Below are 18153 nucleotides of genomic sequence, written 5' to 3' on the forward strand. Positions count from 1 at the left end.
TTCCCCTTTTCTCCCAGGTCCTGTCCTATTTATTTATTTATTTATATAAAATCTGTTATTTATCCCTTTGTATTACTTTCCCCCCCCCCTCTTTTTAGTCCATTAAGTTCTCCACCCCAGTTCACCCCATCTTTTCCACTCCCCCTAGACTAACCCAGGACTTTTACTTTTTATTATTCATTTTCACTTTACACAATTTAGATGTCTTTACCTTTTATTTCTGCAGTGTCGTGGTTTCTTTCATGAATTTTACACTTTTGATTTTTAGCACTTATAGCACTTTTTGATTTCTAGCACTTATAGCACTTTTCCTGGTCTTAGTCTATCCCTTACTCCCAGCCCCAATTTTTGCACTTGCTTTATTCTTTTTCTTTTAGCCCCATTCCCTAGTTTTAACCCCGCCCAGCTGCTTGGCCCAAACCCCAACCCCTATCCCTAAACCCAACCCCCACCCCTTAACCTAACCCCCATTCCTAAACCTAACCCTTATCCCCCACCCCTTAACCTAACCCCCAGCCACTTGGCTACATTCCAACCCCAGCCCCTTAACCTAACCCCAACCCTTAGGCCAACCCCAGCCCCTATCCCTAAACCCAACCCTTACTCCTAAATCTAACCCCCATCCCTAAACCTCCAATCCCCACCCCTTAACCTAACCCCCATCCCTCAACCTAACCCCCATCCCTCAACCTAACCTCCAGCCCCCCACCCCTTATCCTAGCCACCCCCTATCCTAACCCTTTATGAGTTGTTTATTTATTTATTTATTTATTTTTCTTCTTTTATTTATAGACAGTTGACCTTTTCATACCCTATTCCCTTCCTTGTTGGTGTGGTTGGATCCAATCGGCCAGTGCACTCACAGTCACCCACTCCACCAAAGATCATGTTCCCCTAACCTAACCCAGCCAGTGCCATTGGATCCACCACACTTTCTTCTTTTCTCCATATCAACCTTTCACATACCGTAGCTCCAGCCGGGGCTGCTCTCCTCCCACCGACAGGTTGGTCCTCCTCTGGCCCGGCCACACCCGGGTCTTGAACCCAGCACATCAGACTCCCAGCCCACTGCCCTAACCACTCTCCCATGGGGGCACTGGCTATTGCAATTTGATTTCTGTTTCTTTTCTTTTTTTCTTTACCCCCTCAAAAATGCAAAAATTTGGAGTGACTCTACTGGGATTTGAACCTGCCACCCTCCAGCCAAGGGGCAGATGCTTTCCCCCTACTCTACTGAGTCTCCTTTATTCTTTGATTTTAAACCCTTTTATTCTTTGTTTAGACTTTCTACTACTAGAAAGATTAGCTCCTTCTAAGAAAAACTCCTCCGTGCCCTTCCCTGGTGGGACTCGAGCCTGTGACTCTGGGGTCCAGGAGCGAGTCCCCTACCACTACACCAGGGAACCTCCCCTTTACTCTGTTTTACTCTCTCCATATTAGTCAAACATACCCTAACATCTTTTACTTAGTATTTCACTTTAGGTCCTCTCTTTTATCTTCTAACCCTTTTTCACCTTCTTACTACTTTTATTTATTTTATTTATTTAAAACCTATTTATAAATGCTACTTGCACAGTTGGTCAGACGGGCCTCGAACCTGTGCCCTTCTCCCTTCCAGTCTGGCCTCTTAGCCATTACACCCCTGAGGACCTCTTAAGTAGAGCCTTTACACTCTACCTCAACTTCACTTTTTACACTTAGAACTACAATTCCCAACCACCTTAGCTTCCCTCCATTTGCAGACCAATTTCAAATGCCCCAATCACAGACAGCCACATACTCTCATTTAGATTGACTCACACTACATCCAACCAACACCCTTCTTCCCAGAAACAAACCCCTTCCTCTTCCTAACTCCCCCCCTCATTTCTAACTGAAATACCAAACACACCAGCACTAGGCACTTTCTCCTCTGATGCAGGATTAGTTATCCGAAACGTCAGGAGTTTTCCAAGGAGCAACACGGTATTTCTGCTTTTATTCCTTACTAGTTAATCCAATTGGTTTTAAATTATTTGAAATAAAGATTGGCTTTTAAATTTTAACAAACACTGTAAGAGGACTACCCTATCCACCTGCCTGACCACATGGATTAGCATGCTAGCACATATCTGGACTGTTTGCTATACACCTGGCTGTCAAGACTGTGCTCTCTTTCATGAACTTGGACTGCAACCTCACTCTTTTGGAGGTAACCTGAGCAATCTACCATCTGGAACACTACTCTGTGGATCTTTAACATCAAACCCAACACAAGCATGAGGTATGCGAACCTAGGTCTGCGCTACAGGTAAGGGCTTTTATCTTTTCAGTTGTTTGTTTGTAGTGTTGGTTAATTTCTGTAAGGTTGGCTTTTACCGTTTTGCTCCTTTCTAGCCAGCTGCCCCCATTCTTTTTTCCCCCCCTCCAACATATTTGCCCCCCCCATTTTTTATTTTTGGTTTTTTGGTTTTGTTTTCTTTCTTTTCTTCTCCCTACACTACACAACTCCATACATTGACTTCCATACATTCACTTCCACTCACTCACTACATTACACATACAACATGGCCTCATTCAACAGACCCTACACACGTCCTCTCACACAACCTCCAGATCCCCTCACCCGACAACAATCCAAACACTACTTCAAACTGATTCAAGTCACTCACCACCAACACATAATTTCACATGCACTCCAGACAGGCCTCTTCCCCACAGGTATGACCAGACAAGTAGCCAAACTTACACAATTTATTAAACCAGCACTACCCACTCAACATACACGCACACTACTCAACCAGAACACATCAGGCTGGATGCAACACAACATGGACATCCTTCTGGAACACTATAACACACAACTTACACTACTGACTTCCACCCCTTCCCCTTTCAATACACTGGCATTTCAGATTGCCAGTGGCTGGGCCAGAAAGAGGTACCATACTCGCCTGTCACCCACTACCTTACAGACAGTTCAACGGCTTCTCAACCCTCAGTCTTCCCCCCACACAACACCAACACACCCCACCCCCCCTCACCAGACTACTACCCCCACTCCTAGGGACCCCCCCACACCCACTCACTCTTCTGACCCCTCTTTTCTCACTGAATTCCCTCCTCTTCCTGCACCCACTAGGGCCCCTACTCCCCCTCCTAAACAGGACTTGGGAGTTATGCCACATCCCACACTTACACTTACCACCCCATCCATCCCTTCACTCTCCACTTCCATTGACTTACAGCAGGTCACTTTTACCATCAACACACCTGACCTGACAGATACACTCTCAGATACTGATGACCATCAACACCCACCCAACACCACACACACCACTCAGAACGCACAACACCACACCAAAAATCCCCCCACTACTCCCACACCCATAGACACTTCTCCCATTGACACCCCAAACCCTCTTACTAACCCTAACCCTACACCCACTAACACCCACCCTACTGACACTCTCCCGGTCTCCCCTACCCTTACACCACCCAAAAACAGACCCACCATACAGGTTACAGCCCTTGTCACTCACACTTATAACAGTCAGCCCACAATCACCCAACGCCCTAACACGGCCACCACTAACACCACCCAGGCTAACCACCTCATAACACATTTGGTTCCACAGGATATAACACCATGTCTCTCTCCACCAGGTTCCACCCAAGTGGGAGGGGTAGACCCAGGACAGTCCAAACCATCAAGGGTGATGATGAGCAAGGGAAACAAAAAAGCTAACCAGCTTACAAAACCCAATGCTGAGCCCTCCACCTCCACAGGTGTAGAACTGTCTGGGGCTCCTACTCCCTCCCCCCTACCTCTACACAAACCCTCACCTACACCACACTCTACACAACCCCTGTCCCCTAGGCCCCCTCTTCTTCGGACTCCTACAGTCCCACTTCTCTCTCTCCCCCTCTTCTCTCCTACCTATCACAAATGGTCCAACAATAGACTTCAGGAGTGGCACATCAGACCTAACAAACCCATATTATTCATAGGCGATTCCAATCTGGCCCGTATTCCCCCTCATCCATATCCCAACATACAGATAGACAGCTACCCAGGTGCCACAGCCAACCACATGAACCGTTTACTGGAGAAAACTTCCCCACAAGAAGCCGTTGAGCTGTTAGTCCTGTCGGTGGGTACTAACAACAGAGAGCACAATGCTAAGGCCACCACCAACAAACAACTTCACAAAATGTTTAAGTTGGCCACCAAAGTTTTCCCCAACGCCAACATTTATGTCCCGGTCATCAACTTTTCCCCCTCTATTCACCCACACTACAAGTACAATCTCACCGAGATTAACCGCTACATCACCACCCACCTCCCCCACCTCCAACCACTTCCAGCAGATCAATTTTCCACCACACTTGATCACATCCACTGGACCCCAGAAGTAGCTTCCAAAATCCTCCACTTCTGGTGCTCACAACTAAATTTAACGTTTCACAGACCCTAAATCAGGACACACCCTCACACACCCTGAATCACACTTCACCTCACACTGACTCCCTCATCCTTAACTTGTCCAAGTCCCTTATTCTCTCCCCTGTACAAACTGCACTTCTAGAAAAAGGTCTTTCTTTTATTCCTACACCTACCAGCCAGGACCGGGAGGGACTGCGAAGGGACATCCATGGTTATCATAGACGCTTGAAATTACATGATCATTTTAAACACAAACCCCACCGTGAGCCCGTCCCCTTCACTCTCCCCTCCACCTGGGAACCTGACTCTTCCCAGGTGGATGGGAGACTACGTACCCTTATTAGACAAGATCTCCATTCCCTGTCCACCTATCTCTCCCGCCCTTTTGACTCCAGCCACCCCAACATCTCCCCAGCAGAAAAAAGAGCAATTTTCCAACTTTGCCACAACCCAAACATCATCATTAAACCAGCCGACAAGGGTTCCAAAATAGTTATTCTAGACACTCACCAATACCTCCTAGAAGCCAACAGGCAACTTTCCAACCCACTCCATTACAAACCCATCACTCAATCCCTTCAACCCAAAGCACAAGAAAAAGTTCGCAATCTGGTCCTCTCACTATATACCAATCATTCCATAACCAAAAAACAATTTGATTTCCTGATCGGACCAGACCAACCCAGACCCCGTGCCTTTTATCTTCTCCCCAAAATCCACAAGCCACCTGACTCATGGACAATTCCCTTCGCAGTCCCTCCTGGTAGACCTATAGTGTCAGATTGTAGTTCCACCACTTACAACATTTCTTTTTTCATAGATCACTTTCTTAATCCCCTCTCCACTAAACACCCCACATACATACAAGACACATATGATTTCATACATAAAATCCGGCCCATGGCAGTTCCCAACCATACTTACCTGTTCACCATCGATGTTGACAGTCTCTATACAAACATAGACACCATCTCAGGCCTTCAAGCAGTACAGCACAAGTTTACTCAATTTCCAGATCCCACACGCCCAGACAATACTTTACTTCAACTTTTAGAAATCTGCTTAACCCATAACGACTTTGAATTCGACGACAAACTGTTTTTACAAATCCATGGAACTGCCATGGGCCAGAGATTCGCCCCCGCATATGCCAACATCTTTATGAGCGAGTGGGAGCAAGAAGCCTTAGCCAAATGTCCCCTGAAACCCCTCTTTTTCTATCGCTTCCTGGATGATATCATCGGCGCCTGGACTCACACACTAGACCAATTCACTGACTTTATGAACATACTCAACACGCACCACACTACAATTAAACTGAAATCCACAATTGACCTTCACTCAGTCAATTTCCTGGACACTACACTTTTTCTTACACCATCCACTCCAACACATAGTTCCCTCAGTACTAAAATTTTCTTCAAACCCACTGATACGCACGCACTTTTGCATAAATCCAGTTACCATCCCAAACACACTTTCCGAGGCATCATTAAATCTCAAATCATTCGTTTCCACCGTATCTGCACTTTTCCCACAGACCTCCAGGAAGCGATAGAAATTCTCTTTAGAGCCCTCCGCCCCCGTGGATACTCAAAAAGATTTTTAAGGAAAATTAAAACAGACACCCTGACCCTTCTTGCTCCCACTCGCTCAGACACTAATTCTCCTCCCACCATAATGGCCCCCCCCAACCCCACTCCCGACCCCAACCCCACTGCCACACCTTTCATTCCACTAGTCACTACCTTTTCACAACCCACCACACATTTGCACCACACTCTCAAACAACACTTCACTCACTTTCAGTCCTCCCACACTCACTTCCAACATCACAGACTCATCTCAGCCTTCCGTAAAAACAAAAACCTTCAAGACCTCCTCATTAGATCACGTTTCTCTAGGAAGCCCCCACTTAAGCCATCACCACAGGACTCCTTCTTCAAACCACAACACTTCATCACTAACCTTCACTCACACCTTTCTGCCCCTAACACACCCCTCTCACTAGACACCACAAATGCTGTCTACATCATCACATGCAATAAATGTCACTTACAGTATATAGGAGAAACAGGTCACTCAATCAAAACCAGACTCAAACAACATCTATACACCATTTCTAGGAACTCACGCACCACCCATATAGTTACACATTTCCAGCAACACAGCACTGCACACCTTGGCATTTGTGGTCTCGAGAGCAACCCCGGCTGGACCCGAGCACAGAGGCAACGAGCAGAACGGAGCTGGATAAATAAACTTCACACTTTCTTCCCCCTTGGTCTCAATTAATCCACTCCTCTGTTTCCTTCTGTTTCTCAATAAAGCTACATCTTTCCTTCCCCTTTTCTCCCAGGTCCTGTCCTATTTATTTATTTATTTATATAAAATCTGTTATTTATCCCTTTGTATTACTTTCCCCCCCCCCTCTTTTTAGTCCATTAAGTTCTCCACCCCAGTTCACCCCATCTTTTCCACTCCCCCTAGACTAACCCAGGACTTTTACTTTTTATTATTCATTTTCACTTTACACAATTTAGATGTCTTTACCTTTTATTTCTGCAGTGTCGTGGTTTCTTTCATGAATTTTACACTTTTGATTTTTAGCACTTATAGCACTTTTTGATTTCTAGCACTTATAGCACTTTTCCTGGTCTTAGTCTATCCCTTACTCCCAGCCCCAATTTTTGCACTTGCTTTATTCTTTTTCTTTTAGCCCCATTCCCTAGTTTTAACCCCGCCCAGCTGCTTGGCCCAAACCCCAACCCCTATCCCTAAACCCAACCCCCACCCCTTAACCTAACCCCCATTCCTAAACCTAACCCTTATCCCCCACCCCTTAACCTAACCCCCAGCCACTTGGCTACATTCCAACCCCAGCCCCTTAACCTAACCCCAACCCTTAGGCCAACCCCAGCCCCTATCCCTAAACCCAACCCTTACTCCTAAATCTAACCCCCATCCCTAAACCTCCAATCCCCACCCCTTAACCTAACCCCCATCCCTCAACCTAACCCCCATCCCTCAACCTAACCTCCAGCCCCCCACCCCTTATCCTAGCCACCCCCTATCCTAACCCTTTATGAGTTGTTTATTTATTTATTTATTTATTTTTCTTCTTTTATTTATAGACAGTTGACCTTTTCATACCCTATTCCCTTCCTTGTTGGTGTGGTTGGATCCAATCGGCCAGTGCACTCACAGTCACCCACTCCACCAAAGATCATGTTCCCCTAACCTAACCCAGCCAGTGCCATTGGATCCACCACACTTTCTTCTTTTCTCCATATCAACCTTTCACATACCGTAGCTCCAGCCGGGGCTGCTCTCCTCCCACCGACAGGTTGGTCCTCCTCTGGCCCGGCCACACCCGGGTCTTGAACCCAGCACATCAGACTCCCAGCCCACTGCCCTAACCACTCTCCCATGGGGGCACTGGCTATTGCAATTTGATTTCTGTTTCTTTTCTTTTTTTCTTTACCCCCTCAAAAATGCAAAAATTTGGAGTGACTCTACTGGGATTTGAACCTGCCACCCTCCAGCCAAGGGGCAGATGCTTTCCCCCTACTCTACTGAGTCTCCTTTATTCTTTGATTTTAAACCCTTTTATTCTTTGTTTAGACTTTCTACTACTAGAAAGATTAGCTCCTTCTAAGAAAAACTCCTCCGTGCCCTTCCCTGGTGGGACTCGAGCCTGTGACTCTGGGGTCCAGGAGCGAGTCCCCTACCACTACACCAGGGAACCTCCCCTTTACTCTGTTTTACTCTCTCCATATTAGTCAAACATACCCTAACATCTTTTACTTAGTATTTCACTTTAGGTCCTCTCTTTTATCTTCTAACCCTTTTTCACCTTCTTACTACTTTTATTTATTTTATTTATTTAAAACCTATTTATAAATGCTACTTGCACAGTTGGTCAGACGGGCCTCGAACCTGTGCCCTTCTCCCTTCCAGTCTGGCCTCTTAGCCATTACACCCCTGAGGACCTCTTAAGTAGAGCCTTTACACTCTACCTCAACTTCACTTTTTACACTTAGAACTACAATTCCCAACCACCTTAGCTTCCCTCCATTTGCAGACCAATTTCAAATGCCCCAATCACAGACAGCCACATACTCTCATTTAGATTGACTCACACTACATCCAACCAACACCCTTCTTCCCAGAAACAAACCCCTTCCTCTTCCTAACTCCCCCCCTCATTTCTAACTGAAATACCAAACACACCAGCACTAGGCACTTTCTCCTCTGATGCAGGATTAGTTATCCGAAACGTCAGGAGTTTTCCAAGGAGCAACACGGTATTTCTGCTTTTATTCCTTACTAGTTAATCCAATTGGTTTTAAATTATTTGAAATAAAGATTGGCTTTTAAATTTTAACAAACACTGTAAGAGGACTACCCTATCCACCTGCCTGACCACATGGATTAGCATGCTAGCACATATCTGGACTGTTTGCTATACACCTGGCTGTCAAGACTGTGCTCTCTTTCATGAACTTGGACTGCAACCTCACTCTTTTGGAGGTAACCTGAGCAATCTACCATCTGGAACACTACTCTGTGGATCTTTAACATCAAACCCAACACAAGCATGAGGTATGCGAACCTAGGTCTGCGCTACAGGTAAGGGCTTTTATCTTTTCAGTTGTTTGTTTGTAGTGTTGGTTAATTTCTGTAAGGTTGGCTTTTACCGTTTTGCTCCTTTCTAGCCAGCTGCCCCCATTCTTTTTTCCCCCCCTCCAACATATTTGCCCCCCCCATTTTTTATTTTTGGTTTTTTGGTTTTGTTTTCTTTCTTTTCTTCTCCCTACACTACACAACTCCATACATTGACTTCCATACATTCACTTCCACTCACTCACTACATTACACATACAACATGGCCTCATTCAACAGACCCTACACACGTCCTCTCACACAACCTCCAGATCCCCTCACCCGACAACAATCCAAACACTACTTCAAACTGATTCAAGTCACTCACCACCAACACATAATTTCACATGCACTCCAGACAGGCCTCTTCCCCACAGGTATGACCAGACAAGTAGCCAAACTTACACAATTTATTAAACCAGCACTACCCACTCAACATACACGCACACTACTCAACCAGAACACATCAGGCTGGATGCAACACAACATGGACATCCTTCTGGAACACTATAACACACAACTTACACTACTGACTTCCACCCCTTCCCCTTTCAATACACTGGCATTTCAGATTGCCAGTGGCTGGGCCAGAAAGAGGTACCATACTCGCCTGTCACCCACTACCTTACAGACAGTTCAACGGCTTCTCAACCCTCAGTCTTCCCCCCACACAACACCAACACACCCCACCCCCCCTCACCAGACTACTACCCCCACTCCTAGGGACCCCCCCACACCCACTCACTCTTCTGACCCCTCTTTTCTCACTGAATTCCCTCCTCTTCCTGCACCCACTAGGGCCCCTACTCCCCCTCCTAAACAGGACTTGGGAGTTATGCCACATCCCACACTTACACTTACCACCCCATCCATCCCTTCACTCTCCACTTCCATTGACTTACAGCAGGTCACTTTTACCATCAACACACCTGACCTGACAGATACACTCTCAGATACTGATGACCATCAACACCCACCCAACACCACACACACCACTCAGAACGCACAACACCACACCAAAAATCCCCCCACTACTCCCACACCCATAGACACTTCTCCCATTGACACCCCAAACCCTCTTACTAACCCTAACCCTACACCCACTAACACCCACCCTACTGACACTCTCCCGGTCTCCCCTACCCTTACACCACCCAAAAACAGACCCACCATACAGGTTACAGCCCTTGTCACTCACACTTATAACAGTCAGCCCACAATCACCCAACGCCCTAACACGGCCACCACTAACACCACCCAGGCTAACCACCTCATAACACATTTGGTTCCACAGGATATAACACCATGTCTCTCTCCACCAGGTTCCACCCAAGTGGGAGGGGTAGACCCAGGACAGTCCAAACCATCAAGGGTGATGATGAGCAAGGGAAACAAAAAAGCTAACCAGCTTACAAAACCCAATGCTGAGCCCTCCACCTCCACAGGTGTAGAACTGTCTGGGGCTCCTACTCCCTCCCCCCTACCTCTACACAAACCCTCACCTACACCACACTCTACACAACCCCTGTCCCCTAGGCCCCCTCTTCTTCGGACTCCTACAGTCCCACTTCTCTCTCTCCCCCTCTTCTCTCCTACCTATCACAAATGGTCCAACAATAGACTTCAGGAGTGGCACATCAGACCTAACAAACCCATATTATTCATAGGCGATTCCAATCTGGCCCGTATTCCCCCTCATCCATATCCCAACATACAGATAGACAGCTATCCAGGTGCCACAGCCAACCACATGAACCGGTTACTTGAGAAAACTTCCCCACAAGAAGCCGTTGAGCTGTTAGTCCTGTCGGTGGGTACCAACAACAGAGAACACAATGCCAAGGCCACCACCAACAAACAACTTAACAAAATGTTTAAGTTGGCCACCAAAGTTTTCCCCAACGCCAACATTTATGTCCCGGTCATCAACTTTTCCCCCTCTATTCACCCACACTACAAATACAATCTCACCGAGATTAACCGCTACATCACCACCCACCTCCCCCACCTCCAACCACTTCCAGCAGATCAATTTTCCACCACACTTGATCACATCCACTGGACCCCAGAAGTGGCTTCCAAAATCCTCCACTTCTGGTGCACACAACTAAATTTAACCTTTCACAGACCCTAAATCAGGACACACCCTCACACACCCTGAATCACACTTCACCTCACACTGACTCCCTCATCCTCAACTTGTCCAAGTCCCTTATTCTCTCCCCTGTACAAACTGCACTTCTAGAAAAAGGTCTTTCTTTTATTCCCACACCCACCAGCCAGGACCGGGAGGGACTGCGAAGGGACATCCATGGTTATCATAGACGCTTGAAATTACATGATCATTTTAAACACAAACCCCACCGTGAGCCCGTCCCCTTCACTCTCCCCTCCACCTGGGAACCTGACTCTTCCCAGGTGGATGGGAGACTACGTACCCTTATTAGACAAGATCTCCATTCCCTGTCCACCTATCTCTCCCGCCCTTTTGACTCCAGCCACCCCAACATCTCCCCAGCAGAAAAAAGAGCAATTTTCCAACTTTGCCACAACCCAAACATCATCATTAAACCAGCCGACAAGGGTTCCAAAATAGTTATTCTAGACACTCACCAATACCTCCTAGAAGCCAACAGGCAACTTTCCAACCCACTCCATTACAAACCCATCACTCAATCCCTTCAACCCAAAGCACAAGAAAAAGTTCGCAATCTGGTCCTCTCACTATATACCAATCATTCCATAACCAAAAAACAATTTGATTTCCTGATCGGACCAGACCAACCCAGACCCCGTGCCTTTTATCTTCTCCCCAAAATCCACAAGCCACCTGACTCATGGACAATTCCCTTCGCAGTCCCTCCTGGTAGACCTATAGTGTCAGATTGTAGTTCCACCACTTACAACATTTCTTTTTTCATAGATCACTTTCTTAATCCCCTCTCCACTAAACACCCCACATACATACAAGACACATATGATTTCATACATAAAATCCGGCCCATGGCAGTTCCCAACCATACTTACCTGTTCACCATCGATGTTGACAGTCTCTATACAAACATAGACACCATCTCAGGCCTTCAAGCAGTACAGCACAAGTTTACTCAATTTCCAGATCCCACACGCCCAGACAATACTTTACTTCAACTTTTAGAAATCTGCTTAACCCATAACGACTTTGAATTCGACGACAAACTGTTTTTACAAATCCATGGAACTGCCATGGGCCAGAGATTCGCCCCCGCATATGCCAACATCTTTATGAGCGAGTGGGAGCAAGAAGCCTTAGCCAAATGTCCCCTGAAACCCCTCTTTTTCTATCGCTTCCTGGATGATATCATCGGCGCCTGGACTCACACACTAGACCAATTCACTGACTTTATGAACATACTCAACACGCACCACACTACAATTAAACTGAAATCCACAATTGACCTTCACTCAGTCAATTTCCTGGACACTACACTTTTTCTTACACCATCCACTCCAACACATAGTTCCCTCAGTACTAAAATTTTCTTCAAACCCACTGATACGCACGCACTTTTGCATAAATCCAGTTACCATCCCAAACACACTTTCCGAGGCATCATTAAATCTCAAATCATTCGTTTCCACCGTATCTGCACTTTTCCCACAGACCTCCAGGAAGCGATAGAAATTCTCTTTAGAGCCCTCCGCCCCCGTGGATACTCAAAAAGATTTTTAAGGAAAATTAAAACAGACACCCTGACCCTTCTTGCTCCCACTCGCTCAGACACTAATTCTCCTCCCACCATAATGGCCCCCCCCAACCCCACTCCCGACCCCAACCCCACTGCCACACCTTTCATTCCACTAGTCACTACCTTTTCACAACCCACCACACATTTGCACCACACTCTCAAACAACACTTCACTCACTTTCAGTCCTCCCACACTCACTTCCAACATCACAGACTCATCTCAGCCTTCCGTAAAAACAAAAACCTTCAAGACCTCCTCATTAGATCACGTTTCTCTAGGAAGCCCCCACTTAAGCCATCACCACAGGACTCCTTCTTCAAACCACAACACTTCATCACTAACCTTCACTCACACCTTTCTGCCCCTAACACACCCCTCTCACTAGACACCACAAATGCTGTCTACATCATCACATGCAATAAATGTCACTTACAGTATATAGGAGAAACAGGTCACTCAATCAAAACCAGACTCAAACAACATCTATACACCATTTCTAGGAACTCACGCACCACCCATATAGTTACACATTTCCAGCAACACAGCACTGCACACCTTGGCATTTGTGGTCTCGAGAGCAACCCCGGCTGGACCCGAGCACAGAGGCAACGAGCAGAACGGAGCTGGATAAATAAACTTCACACTTTCTTCCCCCTTGGTCTCAATTAATCCACTCCTCTGTTTCCTTCTGTTTCTCAATAAAGCTACATCTTTCCTTCCCCTTTTCTCCCAGGTCCTGTCCTATTTATTTATTTATTTATATAAAATCTGTTATTTATCCCTTTGTATTACTTTCCCCCCCCCCCTCTTTTTAGTCCATTAAGTTCTCCACCCCAGTTCACCCCATCTTTTCCACTCCCCCTAGACTAACCCAGGACTTTTACTTTTTATTATTCATTTTCACTTTACACAATTTAGATGTCTTTACCTTTTATTTCTGCAGTGTCGTGGTTTCTTTCATGAATTTTACACTTTTGATTTTTAGCACTTATAGCACTTTTTGATTTCTAACACTTATAGCACTTTTCCTGGTCTTAGTCTATCCCTTACTCCCAGCCCCAATTTTTGCACTTGCTTTATTCTTTTTCTTTTAGCCCCATTCCCTAGTTTTAACCCCGCCCAGCTGCTTGGCCCAAACCCCAACCCCTATCCCTAAACCCAACCCCCACCCCTTAACCTAACCCCCATTCCTAAACCTAACCCTTATCCCCCCACCCCTTAACCTAACCCCCATCCCCCCACCCCTTAACCTAACCCCCATCCCCCCACCCCTTAACCTAACCCCCCACCCCTTAACCTAACCCCCAGCCACTTGGCTACATTCCAACCCCAGCCCCTTAACCTAACCCCAACCCTTAGGCCAACCCCAGCCCCTATCCCTAAACCCAACCCCTACTCCTAAATCTAACCCCCATCCCTAAACCTCCAATCCCCACCCCTTAACCTAACCCCCATCCCTCAACCTAACCCCCATCCCTCAACCTAACCTCCAGCCCCCCACCCCTTATCCTAGCCACCCCCTATCCTAACCCTTCATGAGTTGTTTGTTTATTTATTTATTTATTTATTTTTCTTCTTTTATTTATAGACAGTTGACCTTTTCATACCCTATTCCCTTCCTTGTTGGTGTGGTTGGATCCAATCGGCCAGTGCACTCACAGTCACCCACTCCACCAAAGATCATGTTCCCCTAACCTAACCCAGCCAGTGCCATTGGATCCACCACACTTTCTTCTTTTCTCCATATCAACCTTTCACTACCGTAGCTCCAGCCGGGGCTGCTCTCCTCCCACCGACAGGTTGGTCCTCCTCTGGCCCGGCCACACCCGGGTCTTGAACCCAGCACATCAGACTCCCAGCCCACTGCCCTAACCACTCTCCCATGGGGGCACTGGCTATTGCAATTTGATTTCTGTTTCTTTTCTTTTTTTCTTTACCCCCTCAAAAATGCAAAAATTTGGAGTGACTCTACTGGGATTTGAACCTGCCACCCTCCAGCCAAGGGGCAGATGCTTTCCCCCTACTCTACTGAGTCTCCTTTATTCTTTGATTTTAAACCCTTTTATTCTTTGTTTAGACTTTCTACTACTAGAAAGATTAGCTCCTTCTAAGAAAGACTCCTCCGTGCCCTTCCCTGGTGGGACTCGAGCCTGTGACTCTGGGGTCCAGGAGCGAGTCCCCTGCCACTACACCAGGGAACCTCCCCTTTACTCTGTTTTACTCTCTCCATATTAGTCAAACATACCCTAACATCTTTTACTTAGTATTTCACTTTAGGTCCTCTCTTTTATCTTCTAACCCTTTTTCACCTTCTTACTACTTTTATTTATTTTATTTATTTAAAACCTATTTATAAATGCTACTTGCACAGTTGGTCAGACGGGCCTCGAACCTGTGCCCTTCTCCCTTCCAGTCTGGCCTCTTGGCCATTACACCCCTGGGGACCTCTTAAGTAGAGCCTTTACACTCTACCTCAACTTCACTTTTTACACTTAGAACTACAATTCCCAACCACCTTAGCTTCCCTCCATTTGCAGACCAATTTCAAATGCCCCAATCACAGACAGCCACATACTCTCATTTAGATTGACTCACACTACATCCAACCAACACCCTTCTTCCCAGAAACAAACCCCTTCCTCTTCCTAACTCCCCCCCTCATTTCTAACTGAAATACCAAACACACCAGCACTAGGCACTTTCTCCTCTGATGCAGGATTAGTTATCCGAAACGTCAGGAGTTTTCCAAGGAGCAACACGGTATTTCTGCTTTTATTCCTTACTAGTTAATCCAATTGGTTTTAAATTATTTGAAATAAAGATTGGCTTTTAAATTTTAAACAAACACTGTAAGAGGACTACCCTATCCACCTGCCTGACCACATGGATTAGCATGCTAGCACATATCTGGACTGTTTGCTATACACCTGGCTGTCAAGACTGTGCTCTCTTTCATGAACTTGGACTGCAACCTCACTCTTTTGGAGGTAACCTGAGCAATCTACCATCTGGAACACTACTCTGTGGATCTTTAACATCAAACCCAACACAAGCATGAGGTATGCGAACCTAGGTCTGCGCTACAGGTAAGGGCTTTTATCTTTTCAGTGGTTTGTTTTTAGTGTTGGTTAAATTCTGTAAGGTTGGCTTTTACCGTTTTGCTCCTTTCTAGCCAGCTGCCCCCATTCCTTTTTCCCCCCCTCCAACATATTTGCCCCCCCCATTTTTTATTTTTGGTTTTTTGGTTTTGTTTTCTTTCTTTTCTTCTCCCTACACTACACAACTCCATACATTGACTTCCATACATTCACTTCCACTCACTCACTACATTACACATACAACATGGCCTCATTCAACAGACCCTACACACGTCCTCTCACACAACCTCCAGATCCCCTCACCCGACAACAATCCAAACACTACTTCAAACTGATTCAAGTCACTCACCACCAACACATAATTTCACATGCACTCCAGACAGGCCTCTTCCCCACAGGTATGACCAGACAAGTAGCCAAACTTACACAATTCATTAAACCAGCACTACCCACTCAACATACACGCACACTACTCAACCAGAACACATCAGACTGGATGCAACACAACATGGACATCCTTCTGGAACACTATAACACACAACTTACACTACTGACTTCCACCCCTTCCCCTTTCAATACACTGGCATTTCAGATTGCCAGTGGCTGGGCCAGAAAGAGGTACCATACTCGCCTGTCACCCACTACCTTACAGACAGTTCAACGGCTTCTCAACCCTCAGTCTTCCCCCCACACAACACCAACACACACCACCCCCCCCTCCCCATACTACTACCCCCACTCCTAGGGACCCCCCCACACCCACTCACTCTTCTGACCCCTCTTTTCTCACTGAATTCCCTCCTCTTCCTGCACCCACTAGGGCCCCTACTCCCCCTCCTAAACAGGACTTGGGAGTTATGCCACATCCCACACTTACACTTACCACCCCATCCATCCCTTCACTCTCCACTTCCATTGACTTACAGCAGGTCACTTTTACCATCAACACACCTGACCTGACAGATACACTCTCAGATACTGATGACCATCAACACCCACCCAACACCACACACACCACTCAGAACGCACAACACCACACCAAAAATCCCCCCACTACTCCCACACCCATAGACACTTCCCCCATTGACACCCCAAACCCTCTTACTAACCCTAACCCTACACCCACTAACACCCACCCTACTGACACTCTCCCGGTCTCCCCTACCCTTACACCACCCAAAAACAGACCCACCATACAGGTTACAGCCCTTGTCACTCACACTTATAACAGTCAGCCCACAATCACCCAACGCCCTAACACGGCCACCACTAACACCACCCAGGCTAACCACCTCATAACACATTTGGTTCCACAGGATATAACACCATGTCTCTCTCCACCAGGTTCCACCCAAGTGGGAGGGGTAGACCCAGGACAGTCCAAACCATCAAGGGTGATGATGAGCAAGGGAAACAAAAAAGCTAACCAGCTTACAAAACCCAATGCTGAGCCCTCCACCTCCACAGGTGTAGAACTGTCTGGGGCTCCTACTCCCTCCCCCCTACCTCTACACAAACCCTCACCTACACCACACTCTACACAACCCCTGTCCCCTAGGCCCCCTCTTCTTCGGACTCCTACAGTCCCACTTCTCTCTCTCCCCCTCTTCTCTCCTACTTATCACAAATGGTCCAACAATAGACTGCAGGAGTGGCACATCAGACCTAACAAACCCATATTATTCATAGGCGATTCCAATCTGGCCCGTATTCCCCCTCATCCATATCCCAACATACAGATAGACAGCTACCCAGGTGCCACAGCCAACCACATGAACCGTTTACTGGAGAAAACTTCCCCACAAGAAGCCGTTGAGCTGTTAGTCCTGTCGGTGGGTACTAACAACAGAGAGCACAATGCTAAGGCCACCACCAACAAACAACTTCACAAAATGTTTAAGTTGGCCACCAAAGTTTTCCCCAACGCCAACATTTATGTCCCGGTTATCAACTTTTCCCCCTCTATCCACCCACACTACAAGTACAATCTCACCGAGATTAACCGCTACATCACCACCCACCTCCCCCACCTCCAACCACTTCCAGCAGATCAATTTTTCACCACACTTGATCACATCCACTGGACCCCAGAAGTGGCTTCCAAAATCCTCCACTTCTGGTGCACACAACTAAATTTAACCTTTCACAGACCCTAAATCAGGACACACCCTCACACACCCTGAATCACACTTCACCTCACACTGACTCCCTCATCCTCAACTTGTCCAAGTCCCT

The 18153-nt window shown here is 46.7% G+C and overlaps 2 protein-coding genes and 1 long non-coding RNA gene across 3 annotated transcripts; all 3 read left to right on the forward strand.

The window, feature by feature from the left end:
- The first annotated feature begins 2409 nt into the window (after window positions 1-2409).
- LOC121714276 (mucin-2-like) lies at window positions 2410-4564 on the forward strand. The gene is made up of 2 exons (XM_042099555.1): window positions 2410-3391; window positions 3449-4564. Exons 1-2 carry the CDS (start codon window positions 2547-2549, stop codon window positions 4455-4457), a joined length of 1854 nt encoding a protein of 617 aa, XP_041955489.1. The 5' UTR covers window positions 2410-2546; the 3' UTR covers window positions 4458-4564.
- A 4613-nt stretch (window positions 4565-9177) lies between these two features.
- LOC121712780 (mucin-2-like) lies at window positions 9178-11225 on the forward strand. Its single transcript, XM_042096774.1, has 2 exons — window positions 9178-10159; window positions 10217-11225. Exons 1-2 carry the CDS (start codon window positions 9315-9317, stop codon window positions 11223-11225), a joined length of 1854 nt encoding a protein of 617 aa, XP_041952708.1. The 5' UTR covers window positions 9178-9314.
- Window positions 11226-15271: 4046 nt separating this feature from the next.
- On the forward strand, window positions 15272-17379 carry LOC121713620. The gene is made up of 2 exons (XR_006032894.1): window positions 15272-15906; window positions 17263-17379. It is a non-coding gene; the product is annotated as an uncharacterized LOC121713620 (long non-coding RNA).
- The last annotated feature ends 774 nt before the right edge of the window (window positions 17380-18153 follow it).

This window comes from Alosa sapidissima, chromosome 7 (assembly GCF_018492685.1).
Source record: "Alosa sapidissima isolate fAloSap1 chromosome 7, fAloSap1.pri, whole genome shotgun sequence".
NCBI lineage: Eukaryota > Metazoa > Chordata > Actinopteri > Clupeiformes > Clupeidae > Alosa > Alosa sapidissima.

Excerpts from the sequence above, each read along its gene's own strand:
- LOC121714276 (XM_042099555.1), top strand. The coding sequence starts at position 2,547 with ATGGCCTCATTCAACAGACCCTACACACGTCCTCTCACACAACCTCCA. Across the intron at positions 3,392-3,448 it reads GACACTTCTCCCATTGACAC|TCTCCCGGTCTCCCCTACCC; the intron begins CCCAAACCCTCT and ends CCCTACTGACAC.
- LOC121712780 (XM_042096774.1), top strand. The coding sequence starts at position 9,315 with ATGGCCTCATTCAACAGACCCTACACACGTCCTCTCACACAACCTCCA. Across the intron at positions 10,160-10,216 it reads GACACTTCTCCCATTGACAC|TCTCCCGGTCTCCCCTACCC; the intron begins CCCAAACCCTCT and ends CCCTACTGACAC.